Source organism: Antedon mediterranea, chromosome 4 (assembly GCF_964355755.1).
Source record: "Antedon mediterranea chromosome 4, ecAntMedi1.1, whole genome shotgun sequence".
NCBI lineage: Eukaryota > Metazoa > Echinodermata > Crinoidea > Comatulida > Antedonidae > Antedon > Antedon mediterranea.
The window spans coordinates 33,617,269-33,633,977 of NC_092673.1; the positions used below are offsets into that span (position 1 = coordinate 33,617,269).

At 35.0% G+C, this 16,709-nt stretch overlaps 1 protein-coding gene across 2 annotated transcripts in view; it reads left to right on the top strand.

Moving 5' to 3' along the window:
• The window catches only part of LOC140047371 (4-trimethylaminobutyraldehyde dehydrogenase A-like), a 35,066-nt gene that overhangs the window by 5,390 nt on the left and 12,967 nt on the right, over positions 1 to 16,709 (top strand). Inside the window, exons 1-4 of one of the 2 annotated variants that reach the window (XM_072092359.1) lie at positions 638 to 1,082; positions 2,741 to 2,886; positions 7,175 to 7,304; positions 12,080 to 12,286. In XM_072092359.1, coding sequence (XP_071948460.1) covers positions 911 to 1,082; positions 2,741 to 2,886; positions 7,175 to 7,304; positions 12,080 to 12,286 — 655 coding nt within the window. In that variant the 5' untranslated portion in view covers positions 638 to 910. Of the gene's footprint in view, positions 1 to 637; positions 1,083 to 2,740; positions 2,887 to 7,174; positions 7,305 to 12,079; positions 12,287 to 16,709 lie in introns of those variants that run through there. The other variant, XM_072092360.1, reaches the window with a different exon arrangement.

A 16,709-nucleotide genomic window follows, 5' to 3' on the forward strand; every position in this document is an offset into this window, starting at 1 on the left:
TAATATCACGAATAAAGAGACAATCTTTACAAGGGCGCGTGCGTGTGTACATTTAATAACAGAATACCAACGAGTTATCATCCAGGCCCGCTCTATAATGTATGTGCATCTGAGTCGTATGAAGTAACCGTTGTGCAGACGCACGGCATATCATTATCGTCATTGTTTTTTTGTAGCGTATCCGATAAACAATTAAGATAAATAGGCCTAGTAATAACTAATATTCAATCTTTTGTTTGTTTTTTAGTCGTAGGCCTTTATTTCGTCACTTTAGTTACTAGTGATTCGTACTGTACCAGCAAAGCCTCACGAACTCCGGGCGCGCGGTGTTTTTTATAATTTAACAAGAATTTATATGCACAGAATTTCCAACCTCGGGAAACCGTTATAAAGAGTTGTAAATGTATCAATCTGCCCATAAAGAAATGTTTAATCCCCGTGGCTGGGAAACTTGTTTTCATCCTAGGCTTTTTGACTAATTGATATACAACTTTATGATTATGAAGAATGTGCTCAGCGATCAGTGATATTATTACAGTTAATAATTCCTCGTTCAGCGATACATTAAAATAGTGGCATAGCCATTAACATCGGCCATAAAGTTATAAGGTTTCTTTAAAGAGGACATCAGTGACACTGTTAGACCACCGGGGGAAATTTTATAATTCATATGCCTAAAAGTCAGTCTATGATTTGAACCCAAGAGATTGGTAAGCAATCACATAAACCAGAAAGTTGCAATTGAATCAATTGAAACAATTCTGTGATTCTGGGAAACAAACATTCCTCATAGAAGCATTAAAATAAGTTTAAATTTATTGATTTTTTAAAGGCCCAAACTGTTATATTAATATATAGAGGGCAGCATTCATGTTATTTTACTGTGAAAAAACCACCGACCGGCGAAACGATGCATAAATCTACAACAACAGTACTGAATCAAATTCTTTTAAAACCTTCGTTCTGTAGGCAGATTTCTACAGAATTTTTTAATCAACCGTTGAATTTTGTCAATGGTGTACGCAAAACGCCCACAAGTCAGAATTCGGACGAAGATTTTAAAGTGTTTAATCCAGCCAAAGGTTAGGCCTGTCAATAATGATCAGCAGCGGCCACACGTGTGACAGGTGACCCTGCTCGCCGGTGCCAGCTGCCTACAACCATACTACAGTAGCTAGGCCAGGTCACGGATCTGTTTTGGACAGCTTTGCCTGTCATACTAATCTACGCCCTGTAGCCCCGATATCGCAAATTTAGGGCCCGGTAGGGTTAAGATATAAAATGACGTTAAGTACGTTTATTAACATGCCTATTTTTTAGCCTAGGCTAGTTAAGTTAGGCCTATGTTATGCCCCCCCCCCCCCCTACTATAATAGTCTATAGTTTTCAATTTTACTTTATATATTTTTCTTTCCAGAAACGAGTTAAAATCGGTAAAAAAAAGTTGTTTTTGTCAAACACGTTGACAACAAACAAACATCACTTGTATATATATATGTTAGCATGTATTATGATGTACTTGATAACATTTTCGCTTAACATTTTATATCATAAAACCATACCAATCAATACCAGGCCTACTGGGCAAAGATTAGTATGACCCAGTTTTGCTGTTTTCATCCTTGACACAAAAAAACCTATCGCTGTATTAAATGTTGGATAAATAAATTTCTCAGGACTGGATCGAAGCATTTTTCCTTCTTTTTTTTTTCGTTTCACCATCTTTACTAAATACTTACCGTAATAGGCCTATATGACTTTTATTAATGGTAGTCTCCATCATTGTATTTTCCTAGAGTGATGTCATAGTAAAGCGTGGCCTGTCAATTATTCGTTTATAAATCGTCATAAGCTTATCCATGAAAGCGGTTTTTTTAAACTAGCCTCTAACTACAGTATACGACTAGCTATTATTAAAACTCTACCATCTGGTAAACTACTATTGTAGGTCTAGCTCAAGCTATTATGGTACTGTATATCCAAATATTAGCATTCATCAAGTACAACATTGTATGAGTGTACATTTGTGTTGAAATTTTCATTTAAAGCGATTAAATTGAATGTTTGAAGGTGACCTTGAGCAGTGTGTTAAGGCCTATTTACACTACGATGATAAATAGGTAAATGCACATTTTTTATAAGACAAAAGAAATCTTACGAGTTTTAATCCTTTAACTATAGCATAACCATCTATACTTCCTTTGATGAAAATGATGTTTTTACACATCCAATAAAATGACATAAAGCTCTGTCCACACTATCAAATTTTATGTGACAAAAAAATGTGATGTACCCATATATGGTGTAGACAGAGCCTAAGGTTAGAATTTAACTTTCTACCTTTAGTTATGATTATGAGATGACAAAACAAATTATTCATTCTGTATCTTGATGTCATTGGTGAAAAAGTGATGTCTATAATTATAAAGAATTGTGTTTATTTACACTATCAAACTAGTGTGATATGTCCAAATATGGTAGCAATATGACATCATCATGTCCATATATGGGCACATCATATTCTTTTTTATTATTATCATTACTGTAAATAATCATTGTATATATTTTATAATTAATATTTATATTGGTCTTGTTTTTTTGTAAAAATCTACTGTAATATTATATCTTATTGTGGTTACCATTATAACAAATGTACGATTGATTGAATAAAGTTCACATATATAATAATTTTTGTAACATAAGTTTGATAGAGTTTAGAATGTAACTCTATCTATTTCAGGTGAAGTAATATGCGAGACCGTAAGCTCTGGTGTAAAAGATGTTGACAGCGCCGTGCAGGCTGCCAAAGATGCTTTTCCAGAGTGGTCCAGACTATCTGGGTTTGAAAGAGGAAAGATTTTAATGTCTGTTGCAAATAGAGTGAAGGTAAATATTTTATAAAATATTTAAAAAGTTTTCTAAAAAAATTGTGTCTACAGTAGTTGAATGATGACCTGTAGGGCCACTGACCTCTAGGGCCACTGCTAACCACATTCTTGGCACAGATTAAAGTTTAAAAATTAAAAGAATAAAGGTGTTAATGGGTCACCCATCGATCTGTCACTGACTTTTAAAGATCTACAGTACCTGCACCTATAATGCCAGGCCGATAATACAGTATAAAATATTGGATAGCATCCAATGCACTAACTTCATGTAGGGCAAATGTAAAGACAAAATAACCAATATATATCTTTCTTTTGAAATTATTTGTACTATTGCACAAATATAAAAAATTTGTTAACAAACCTACTTTACAGAATAAAATTATTTGTACCATCTCACAAATATAACAAACTTTTAACGAGAGGTTAAACCATTAAAAAAGGCAGCTCCTATTTAGGACACTGAGTACAGATTGATCGAACGTGATCAGTCAACAGCTTCACACGCGTGTGTTTCCTCACTGTGTAACAAAAATGAACACACAAAACAAAATTACGGAACGACAAGGTACGTTGAGTGTCCTACTGCTACGTTTATTTTTCTATCATGTGATCCTACTCGCGTCCAATCTAATAACAAAAATCTACTTATGAGGCCACCTTGTGGTAGCAGATCCAAGAGAGGATTAATGCTATACATTTTCCGCAAATTCAAATTGTTTAATCTTATAAAAATCAGCGAATAACATATTACAAAAATAACTAACTTTGGTTTTCAGTTACATGGTCGTACCTCATAATTTAAGAATTTAATCTTTGCTGCGGATATTGATATAGAATTATTTGAAATATGATATGTATATTTAACTTTAATGTTTTATGTATTTTGGAGGAATGAATTACAGTAACTTTATCCACTAGCACATTAATTTAATAGTGAATTAAATGATAATCGTGAATTAAATGAATTTAATCATGATTAAAATATATGTTTTATGTGTATTGGATGGATGTATAAAGTCTTACATAATGTAATAAAAAGGGTTACAATTGTATTACCTTGAGTTGAATGAAACTAAAGTTTTTCAGTAATCTGGGTTTAAAAGTTTGATAGTGCAGGCAGAGTCTGAACACATTTAAAGTTTAAGGACAACAAATTTTTTTTTGTCTGCCTACAGGTGAGGTAGGCATACAGTCTGTCAATCAGTGGTGAGACGGTTTTTAATACTATGTCGAATAAAAATGATTTGTGATGTCAGCAATCGACCTGCGTTACCATTTTGTGTAAAATTTAAATCAATTTATCACTTTCTTAATTAGACCTCGGAGACACAACTAGTAATTATAAACCTGTTGAGTGAGTTAAAATCACATATTAACTTTCTTAAACCTTTTTATTGCGAATAAATAGATAGGAATGAGTCGTAAAACGACATTCTATTATGACATCTGAATTCAGAATTGAAAAATGTTACGTGTGAAAGATATTTTTGAAGATAGTTAGAATATTTATTTCTTTTTTAACCCAGGTTTAAAAAAACTTTTGAAAGAGCTTTTGCCCTAGGTTTGATACAACAGGCTTTGAAATAATGGGATGGATTGCAACTGAAATAGTTGAGATTTGAACCAACCTTTTGCTTGATATGCAAGCACCCTACCATTAGACCACTGGTTGCATAGAACACTATTACCATCAACCATGGTTCAGTCTTCAATGTTTTAGAAGAAATAATAATTTAGTAGAACCCAATTTTGGGCCCAACAAACTAACGCCCGTATTCTTAAACCGGACTTTAGTCGTAGTTCGAGCTAAAACTTTAAAAATGACGTCATTTTAATTCATAAACCAAACTTCAACTAAATCGCCGACTAATTCAGGCCAACCTCGACTAAATCGAGACGAATTTTGATCGATTTTTTTAGTCCTGGAGGGGGCAGGCTAAATGGTTGACTAAATGGTTTTTAAATGATGTTTATGGAAAACGTAATAGTCATTTAATTGTTATATTGGCCAGATATTGAAAAATGAAATATCTATTTTTATATTAGCTTAATTAAGTATACATTGGTATTATAAGTTATAATAATGAAATAATCTTTATTTACAACCGTATACAAATTACATTATTTTCTTCGCGCAAGTCCGACTTGAACAACGTCACGCCATAGCGACAATGGCAGATGCGGAAATTCACCACGCGATGGAATGTTTAGGGGGCCTAGCGCTTTCTTGTCACTCGATGAAGTGCGTGGTTCGTCGCGATCATACTTTGTTGGGGGCCTAGAAAATATAAAAGTTACCGTACCGCCATGGTTCCTGAATATATTTTGAATATTTTGTTTGTTGTTAATCAAAAGTACTTCACTGTTAAATTGATACTGATCTTGTTCTAATAATTAACGATTAAAATTACTTTTCATGTATATAGTCCTGATGCGTAAAAAGTGTTGTAAGAAAATGGAAAGTGATATCAATGCGCAAAATTTCGTCTGCTCCTCAAATACTCTCTTGTCATTGGCCAATGTATAGCCTTTGTTACCCAGACGTGTGCAACTCAACTAAAAGCTCGACTTCATTAAGTCGAACTGCAAACTTCGACTACTTTGTTTTTGAATCGAATTTGAAGTAATAGCTCGAACTACGACTTTTTCAAGTCGAACTTCAAACTACAACTAAAGTCCGGTTTAAGAATACGGGCGTAAATATTTCCAAATATCTTTCTTAGCCAACCCTGTTTTTGTTAATCATCAAACACTTTTTTAAATTGTTTTTAATCATTGTATGTCATACAACATTTATTATTAATATTACTGTTAATGTATTATTTTTTCTGTATTTTTTTTTCTTAAATCATTTCCAAATATCTTTCTTTAGCCTCTTCTAACACTAAATTTTTGTTAAATCATCAAAAACCTTTTTTAATTCTGTTATATTAATCATTGCAATCATATCATTAATCATGTCATATAATACTTATTTTATAATTAATATTTAACTGTTAATATTTTTTTTCTGTATTGGTTTTGTCTTTATTCATTTCCAAATATCTTTATTTACAGTAGCTTCTCCCAGCATTTTTCTTCATTCTCAATTCACTCCACACATCTCATTTGTCAGAATGAACCAATCTTTTAGCTTAAATCAAGAGAGTGATATGATAGTACCATTGACTTTAAACAACTTAAGATGATTGTTTTGCATTTCGTGATTGATATATTTGACCCCGGGTCAAATTAATTATCACTCTTCAGTGTTTTCTCTAAGGCTTGTCTTAGTACGCTTAACTTTATCCTTGTAGTTTGTGACATTATATGATTGTTTGTAGCACTTTGAATATTTAACATCATGATATGTGACAAGTACATTTCAAATGAAATCTGATAATACAACATATTGTATAATAATACAAGTGATTACAATTACTAATTCACACGTATTAAAAAGTGTCTGAAATTTTAAAAATTCATAACCAATCGTTTTCTTGATACGAATGTGTTTCAAGAGGGAGTTTTAATTTTCCCCCATGTATATCACGAAAGAGTTTGGTAATTTCTAACCAGCCCTGCGAGGTCGGTAACAATTACCTTGCCAGTATTTGAATAAAATTTGAAACTTTACACGCAGGTGAATTTAAATACTCTTACACCGTGTCAATGCGGGAAATGATTCTGATATCTGAAGAGAGAACTCGGTAACAACTTCTTACTCCACTTTATTGTACTGTAATGTTGAGTAGCTTTTCAGAATTCCCAACTTGGAAAAATTAAATATTGGGGGACTTTATTAAAATTTGGCCAAGCTATAGAGGGGTCTATAATTCTGTTTAAACATGCCACCATAGAGCGCGCTAGTTAAACAATCTGGGCCATCAATGTCTATAAAACAATGTATATTACATTTACTTTACTGTGTACCATTACAAATGTCATTGTGTTGAATTTATGGATTTTCAGGATTTTATTTTTATTTAAATAAATTAGACAAAATTGCACTTTTAGTGGGAAACAGAAGGGCACTCAAAATGCCTGGGAAACTACCACAATTATCAGACAACCTAGGAAGTCTGGCTATGACACGGTATATTTTGTTTTTAAACTGGCGCTGTGCAGGTTATAAAACAAAACCTTTCCCCTTATTTCTTCCATGTCATAAATGTTTAGTGGCATGATAACATATTATGTAACTGTAGACAATTTGCAATGTAATTGCAGTTGAAACATGTGACACAGTATCAGACAACTTTTGTAGATACTATTCACATCTATTAGGATGGTTTTTTTTCTTATAGGAACGTGGAGAAGAACTTGCCGAACTTGAAGTCTATAACAATGGAAAACCAATTTGGGAAGCACGAGTCGATGTACAATCCGTGATTGATGGATTAGAGTATAATTCGGGGCTAGCTCCGACTATTTCAGGTACTTATTATTCAGTGGTTAAGCAGTTAAGACCGGGGTACCACCACCTATAGGCATAAAAAGTGCAGGTTCAAGATCTTCTCCACCATAGTTCTGGTAGTAGAATAGTATTCTTGGCAGCCAAGTCTACGCATTTGATGTAAAAATTGTATCAAAATGGGGTTACTTGTAAAAACAAACCTTGGTATAATAACAATCTCAATAACAATCTCGCAAACTTGAACGTCAGTGGCGTAAAACAAAATTTTTTTCTGATAAGGATAAGTTTGCTAATCAACAAAGAATGTTTAATGCTAAATTACGTATTTGCTAAATCAAAATTCATCTCTTCTAAAATTGATAAATGTAATGGTGATCTTAGGAAATTATTTAATATTATTGATAAATTTTTTAAAGGTACTATTAAACAAGTCTTTCCAAGTAATTCCAATATTTTCCATCTGGCCGAACAATTTTCTGATTTTTTACATAACAAGATTGCTGCTATTCGCACTAATCTATCCCCACTGACCATGATGTCGTTACTAACATAACCACCACTAACACTGCTACTCTCTGCTCATTTGACTGGGTTGACCCTATTCAGGTTGCTAAGCTCATTTCCTCCTCATCTTCGGCGTCTTGCTCTCTTGACCCCATTCCCACTCCACTTCTGAAGACTTGTAAAGAAGCTTTTGCCACCATACTTACTTCCCTTATTAATTTGTTCTTGTCCACTGGTATTTTTCCTGACCAGCTAAAATCGGCTGTTGTCATCCCCATCACTTGACCCGGAACAATTCCAAAATTTTAGACCTATCTCAAATTTACCTTTCCATGCCAAATTAATTGAGAAAGTTGTCTCCACACAGTTAATGTCATACCTTATTAATTTTAATTTGTTAGACCCATTCCAATCAGCATATAAAGAGGGTCACTGTACTGAAAGAGCTCTTCTCAGGATACTAAATAAATGACATAACAGTTGCTATGGACAGTAGCAAGCAGTTGCCCTTGTAATGCTTGACCTATCTGCTGCCTTCGATACAGTTGACCACCAAATACTTGATCGTCTTCATTCTTATTTTGGCATTTCTGGCTTTGTTTTGAACTGGTTGATTTCATATCTTCAAAACCGTACACAGTTCATTGAAATAAATGGTGTTAGATCGTCGCCTAAATATATGGAATGCGGAGTCCCTCAAGGATCCATCCTTGGCCCTATTCTTTTCTCTTTATACATATTTCCTTTATCCCAAATTATCAAACGTCACAACATCTCATCATTTCTACGCTGATGATATTCAGTTGTATATTCCTTTTGATCCCCATAATCTACTTATTGTTATTGAACGCCTTGAGAATTGCCTTAAAGGCCAGGTGCGGGCAAAAAATTTCTATTGATCATACATTCCAATAATTATCGATCTATAGTTTCCCCTATGTTTCATAATTTTTGGGATTTTATTTGTGTTACACGAGCTTGTTAAAAATAAGCACTTTCTTATCAGTGGGGGGATAGTTCAAATTACACAGTAAAATCTCTATTCTTTTGTACACAAATTTTGTAAATAGAGAGGCATTTTAAAAAGCTATGAAAAATAAACGGTGTGGTAAAAAAAGTTATCAGATGACTAAATATAGGTAATATAACTTGAATATTACATTTCTGATATTTTTATTCAACTTCAGATTTTTATTTTCATGCTATAGCAAAAATTATCCACCGTATATCCACCACCTTTTTTCACCGTCTAGGGAGTCACCAGACATGTTATTACATTAGGTTAACTACCTAACTACTGAAAAAAAGTCTTCCTGGTTTTTATGGAAGAATTTGGCCAAATTTTGTATTTGACCATATTAATGGAAATTCATGTTTTTTCGTCTTGATTTCTGTTACAAATATTTGATTTATGTACAATTAACCAAATATTATATTTAAAATTCATGCCTGTACCTGAGCTTTAAAGACATCCATACCTGGCTTTCAACCAATCTCCTCAAATTAAATGATAATAAATCTGAATACATCATTTTCTGTACTAATCATATTCGTACCAAAATAGCACCCCATTTTATTACTATAGGCTCATCACTCATACATCCGTCTCAATTTGTTACTAATCTTGGTATAAAACTTGACGAATCTCTAAACATGCAAGCACACATCAGTTATATTACTAAATCAGTAAACTTTTATCTTCGCAATATTGCACACATTTGACGTTTTCTTTCGATGCGCTCCACATCCTCTATTCATGGTTTTATCTCCTCTCGTCTTGATTATTGCAATTCTCTGTTCTATGCCCTTCCGAATTTTTAAATTAATCGTCTTCAACGACTACAGAACTCGGCTGCTCGTATCATTACGTTCACTAACTGTCGCTCTCACATTTCACCTGTTCTTCGAGAACTTCACTGGCTCCCCATTGACAATCGAATCAAATTTAAAATCTTGCTCCTTACTTTTAAAGCACTTCTTTTCAACCAACCTGCTTACATCCGTCAATCACCTTTTATGTTCCTGGACGGACTCTTAGATCATCTGATTTTTTACTCTCTGTTCCACGCATAGCTACTAAAACCTTTGGTCATAGATCGTTTTCTTTTGCAGCACCCACACTCTGGAATTCACTCCCCCCCACAAATTAAACACTGCTCTTCTGTTGCCTTATTTTTAAAATTGCTCAAAACTCATTTTTTCGACCACTAAAATGCCCAGCGCCTTTGATTTTGTACCTCGGTCTTTGAATTGACGCTTTATAATTTTTGATATAATAATAATAATAGTGTGGTGGTGCAGCAGCCACTCCGAGACATGAGGCTCTTACAGTACTCTATCTGTTTTACTGAAAAATACTATAAATTGAACTACCAAGACCACACCAGTGAGGGTGCAATATTTGACTAGTTCCTGGGCAAAAGGGGAACCGTTTGAGGCGGCTACTTTGGGATAACATTATAGGCGGCTACTTTTCATTGATTCTAAGGTAGGATCCCTTTAGCGATGGGCTCAGCATCCAGTAATTATTTAATTTTTTCAAAGTGTAGGGGGTCTTCAATCAAAATAATTGCTGTTTATTCAAGGGAGACGTTTTATTCAAAACGAGCCAATAAATATGATATCTTCATTTTTTTATGTCCATTGTTTGATTAAATTTCCATAGTATTATATACAGACGTCGTTCAGTAGTACTTGAAAAACCTGTACCAGTGAAATGCTTGACATAGCCTCTTGCTAACCCCAGTTGCTGTTAAATTCAGTGGGTGGTGTGTTTTCACACGCATCATTACGCATGAAAAATGATTACAAAATTGTAGCGGAAAAAATATATGAAGAAGAAGATCAATATGTGTTATTCTTATATAAGTGACCTTTGTAGTATAATACAGTTTAAGAAATATGGGTTTCTTGAATTACACACCGGAATTAAATATTATTATGTGTATAGTAATTCTAGATAGCAATTCATGTTACTTTAATCTTTTAAGACTTTGAAATAATTTGCGTCGGTCAGCTAAGTTAATTAAATTTTTTTTTAAACTTGTTTGCCATTGCGATTACATCTGACCAATTAATATACAAATAATTAATGTTAAAAGATTTATTGTTCTGCAGAAGAATGTTCTCCCTATTCAACATGTCAAAGGTTAGGTGGAAGGCTAAGGCCATTCAGAAAGTCAGTGCTTGGATTTTGGATGGGGAGTAGAACAGACCATGCATATATTCCGGTTGATTTTTTTTTTTAATGCCACAGTCGCCAGTTTTGTGCAATAGTTAATAAATACAGTAGAACCATTGAATAGAGTGAGTAAATGAAGTAAATAAATGATAATACTAACAGTATTATACGGCCATACTGCGTTGAAACACCGGTTCTCGTCAGATCACCGAAGTTAAGCAACGTTGGGCCCGGTTGCGTTCTGGATGGGAGACCGTCTAGAAATCGTGGTGGGTGCTGTATATACTGGAGAGTGATGGTGTAATTGTAATATCGGACTAGCATGTGATAGGCATGGGTTCGAGGTTATCTGTACCATACTAATTGCATCCTTAGGCAAGATGCTTTACTCTCATTGCCTAATCTGGTAGGCGCTGTACTGCTGGCTGCCGTGGGTCCGTGGAGGGCCTAATCCGAATTTCCTCACTGAGGACAAATATTAATACAAAATACAAAAAAAAAAAATAACCAATCAGATGCCATGCTAAACAGAGCAGCCAATAGTCAAATAACTTATTACCTCTTAAAATAGGGTATTAGGTTAAGTTCAACACGTTTAGGGTCTGTCCCCCTCTCCTTTCATTTTAGGATTTGCCTCAGGAACAATAGATTTGTGTAGTTTATCACAGAAGGTTCCTTTTTTGACTTGTTATTGCTTCATGCACTCAAAAGGTTCTTTTCAACATCAAGTCACCTTTTATATCTATTTTTATTAGCTAATAGCAAAAAATATAAACCTCAACTACAAGACAATTGATTAATTATCTTCTTGCAAAATACAAAAACAGATTACATTTTTGTCTAACTTAGTTTCCCTTTGGGTTTTTGACAAAACATCCATCTTTGTCAGTGTGTAGTTGTTTTAATTTCACCGTATTCCCCTGAGATTCTCTCATCTAATTACCAGCTGGGTATTCCTTAAAAGGTGAATGCCATCAAATGATTTTTACATATTAAAGATGAGAAAAAAAAAATCTAAAAGAAAGTAAGTGATGGTATTTTTTTGGTATAAATACGACAGAAATGTTATATTTGCTTTAAAAATAAATTGTTATCCAATTTATATTTTAGGGCAACAGATTCAACTATCAGGTGGCTCATTTGCATATACAAGACAAGAACCACTTGGAGTTTGTGTTGGAATCGGTGCTTGGAATTTCCCAGTTCAAATTGCTGGTTGGAAATCGGCACCAGCCTTGGCGTGTGGTAATACTATGGTTTATAAGCCGTCGCAGTTTACACCCCTATCTGCTATTCTATTGGCCGAAATTTATAAAGGTGAGTTCCGTACTGATTGTGGTTTCTGTAAAGAAAATCATTAAACTGTTAGGTTGTTAGCCCAGGGCAGGGATAAATGACAAGGCGATGAAATGGACCCTCAACTCCAAGGTAACACTTTACTCTTTTCCGAGAGGTGCATTGGGTTCTTTCAAGGTAATCTAAGAACAGGATGCTGAGCTCCGGAGATCAAAGTGTTTATCTGTGGCTGTGACACGATCAATTCCATGCAGTGTAACAGACACAATGCCTTGGAGAATGTGTACATAGTACAGTACTGTTGGCATTTGTTGCTGCCGATGGTTTGCAGTGTTGCCGTCTGTAACTGCGTAGCCACTTGACCCGACAAGCATTACTTTACCAATATTGCATGGCAGACACTTGTATCAACACAGAATATCGTAAACGAAATTAAAAAAAAAAAAAAATGTCTACTTTAAAAACAATGTTACATACAATCAAATGTCTTCATTTTCATTTATGTAGCTTTGGGAATAAAAACTACTTATTACTTTTTTTGATATTTGATAAATGAGCTTGATATATTATATGATTTAATCTTTGCTTAAGCACATACTGTAATTAAAATTGTTAATTAATCCCATAATTACACTTCGATGATACCCTTAAGATAAGCCATTCAAGTCATTATTGTTGTCATTCACATCTCTATTTTATTTTTTATTTTATGTCTTTACACATATGTGGCTAAGGATTACCAATAGTAAATTAATCATTGTCATATCAGATAGATGGTAATCCCCCTGATACAGGGGCAATTTTGTGAACCAGTTCACCGCAGTAATGCCCAACTCGTTTTGAATGATGAACTGGGTTCTATAAGAAGTGCACACAGTTTATGGTCCTTATCCGAGAAGACACCAGAACTAGGTGGATATTGTTAGCTCTGTAGGCACAGTAAATGGCAGCCTGCCTTAACCGCTCGGCCATTTGACCCGCTTTGAAATTTAGGCACATATTGAGACATTCGCGTTCATCACCATCAGATTAAAAAAACATATACAATAGAACCCCTATTAGGAGACAATAGGAAGCAGCAAGGTGTCCCCTTATAAGGTGTTCCTAGGGGCCGTCTGTAGTGTTAAAACATATTGCTACTCATTTGTTTCATGGGAAGCGTCCCCTTATAAGGTGTTCCTAGGGGCTGACTGTAGTGTTAAAACATATTGCTACTCATTTGTTTCATGGGAAGTGTCCCCTTATAAGGTGTTCCTAGGGGCTGACTGTAGTGTTAAAACATATTGCTACTCATTTGTTTCATGGGAAGTGTCCCCTTATAAGGTGTGCCTAGGGGCTGACTGTAGTGTTAAAACATATTGCTACTCATTTGTTTCATGGGAAAGTGTCCCCTTATAAGGTGTTCCTAGGGGCTGTCTGTAGTGTTAAAACATATTGCTACTCATTTGTTTCATGGGAAAGTGTCCCCTTATAAGGTGTTCCTAGGGGCTGTCTGTAGTGTTAAAACATATTGCTACTCATTTGTTTCATGGGAAGTGTCCCCTTATAAGGTGTTCCTAGGGGCTGTCTGTAGTGTTAAAACATATTGCTACACATTTGTTTCATGGGAAGTGTCCCCTTATAAGGTGTTCCTAGGGGCTGTCTGTAGTGTTAAAACATATTGCTACTCATTTGTTTCATGGGAAGTGTCCCCTTATAAGGTGTTCCTAGGGGCTGTCTGTAGTGTTAAAACATATTGCTACTCATTTGTTTCATGGGAAAGTGTCCCCTTATAAGGTGTTCCTAGGGGCTGACTGTAGTGTTAAAACATATTGCTACTCATTTGTTTCATGGGAAGTGTCCCCTTATAAGGTGTTCCTAGGGGCTGTCTGTAGTGTTAAAACATATTGCTACTCATTTGTTTCATGGGAAGTGTCCCCTTATAAGGTGTTCCTAGGGGCCGTCTGTAGTGTTAAAACATATTGCTACTCATTTGTTTCATGGGAAAGTGTCCCCTTAAGGTGTTCCTAGGGGCTGTCTGTAGTGTTAAAACATATTGCTACTCATTTGTTTCATGGGAAGTGTCCCCTTATAAGGTGTTCCTAGGGGCCGTCTGTAGTGTTAAAACATATTGCTACTCATTTGTTTCATGGGAAGTGTCCCCTTAAGGTGTTCCTAGGGGCCGTCTGTAGTGTTAAAACATATTGCTACTCATTTGTTTCATGGGAAGTGTCCCCTTATAAGGTGTTCCTATGGGCTGTCTGTAGTGTTAAAACATATTGCTACTCATTTGTTTCATGGGAAGTGTCCCCTTAAGGTGTTCCTAGGGGCCGTCTGTAGTGTTAAAACATATTGCTACTCATTTGTTTCATGGGAAGTGTCCCCTTATAAGGTGTTCCTAGGGGCTGACTGTAGTGTTAAAACATATTGCTACTCATTTGTTTCATGGGAAAGTGTCCCCTTATAAGGTGTTCCTAGGGGCTGTCTGTAGTGTTAAAACATATTGCTACTCATTTGTTTCATCGGAAGTGTCCCCTTATAAGGTGTTCCTAGGGGCTGACTGTAGTGTTAAAACATATTGCTACTCATTTGTTTCATGGGAAGTGTCCCCTTATAAGGTGTTCCTAGGGGCTGACTGTAGTGTTAAAACATATTGCTACTCATTTGTTGCATGGGAAGTGTCCCCTTATAAGGTGTTCCTAGGGGCTGTCTGTAGTGTTAAAACATATTGCTACACATTTGTTTCATGGGAAGTGTCCCCTTATAAGGTGTTCCTAGGGGCCGTCTGTAGTGTTAAAACATATTGCTACACATTTGTTTCATGGGAAAGTGTCCCCTTATAATAAGGTGTTCCTAGGGGCTGTCTGTAGTGTTAAAACATATTGCTACATATTTGTTTCATGGGAAGTGTCCCCTCATAAGGTGTTCCTAGGGGCTGTCTGTAGTGTTAAAACATATTGCTACTCATTTGTTTCATGGGAAGTGTCCCCTTATAAGGTGTTCCTAGGGGCTGTCTGTAGTGTTAAAACATATTGCTACACATTTGTTTCATGGGAAAGTGTCCCTTTCGTAGAGGTATCCCCAAGTGTTGTTGAAGTAGGAGATTAAGTCTGCCTGTTTTTTGTTTTGTTTGTTATGTATCTTTAAGGCACTTTGCAATGACGTAGACACAATGCAAGTATTTGAACATAAACCCAAATTAATGTGAAACTGGAAGATACTGAACAGTTATTTAGCTAGCCCAATTTAACTGTTATAGTTATAATGGGAAGACATTTTTTTTTTTTTGCATTTCTTAAAATCCCTTGATACTCGTCAACAGTATTGTATAACTTTTATGTCTGTACTTTATTGCCTATTGCCTTTTTATATGTTGTTTTTATTTTATACACAATGTCTCTTTCTCGTCAATAAAAAAAAATATAGGTTTCACAATCTACTTATACTATACAACTTTTGTTCAATGTTAATATACAGTATGTTAGATAATATACTATAATACACTGTTGTTAAAATGTTATAAAAGGAGTTTCTGTATGTCAGTATATTAATAAAGAAAAACAAATAGGGTTGGATTTTCAATAATAGTTAAATATAATATAATGCACTGTACATACATACTGTGCATAATATTACTTTTTGATATCTTGTTTTTTTTTTTTTACAAATACCATCAGATTGAGAATGGCTCTTACCGACCGATATTAGTATTACATAAAATTTCTTTTTGACCAACCAAAAAATAGTATAAGCGAACTTACAGTACTGTACGTTTCGAAACCTATCAGGTTTCATTCTCAACTGGCATTTCATCGTCTAGCTTTGTTAATCCCATGACGACGATGAGTTGGCATAGCGCCACCAATAGGTCCAAAAGGACGTGCCCCCTTCTCCAATAGTTGATCATAAATGTGTGACAATTCGTGGGCTCCTTCATCTCTGTTCATGATTTTTCCATGTTTTCTGATGTTGATCGACTCTTTTATTTGCCTTTTTTGAGTGTTGCATTCTTTCTCAAGGATAGCAGCGTTCCAATCAATGAGGTGATTGTGTTGTAGTGCATGATCTGTTATTGCAGATTTATGTATGATTGATGATGTAGATGATCTTTGAGCCCTGGTTAAAATCCCTCCCGTGTTGTTTTCTGTGTCTGTGCGATGTTCTTTTATGCGTGTTTTTAAAGCCCTCCCTGTTTCCCCTATGTAAGCTTGTGGACAGTTCAAACATTGTAGTTTGTAGATGCAACCGCATACTTGATCTTTTTCGATGCGGTCTTTCGGATGAACGAGGTTTTGCCTGATCTTATTAGATGGGATGAAAAAGGTGTCAATTTGATGTTGGTTGAATACTCTTTTTATGCGTTTAGACAGACCTTTTTGTATGGGATCCCGATGTTACAACGTGACTTTTCTTTAGTAGATGTTGTACCTTTGCTGCGATTTTGATCAAGCTGTCGTTGCTGTTT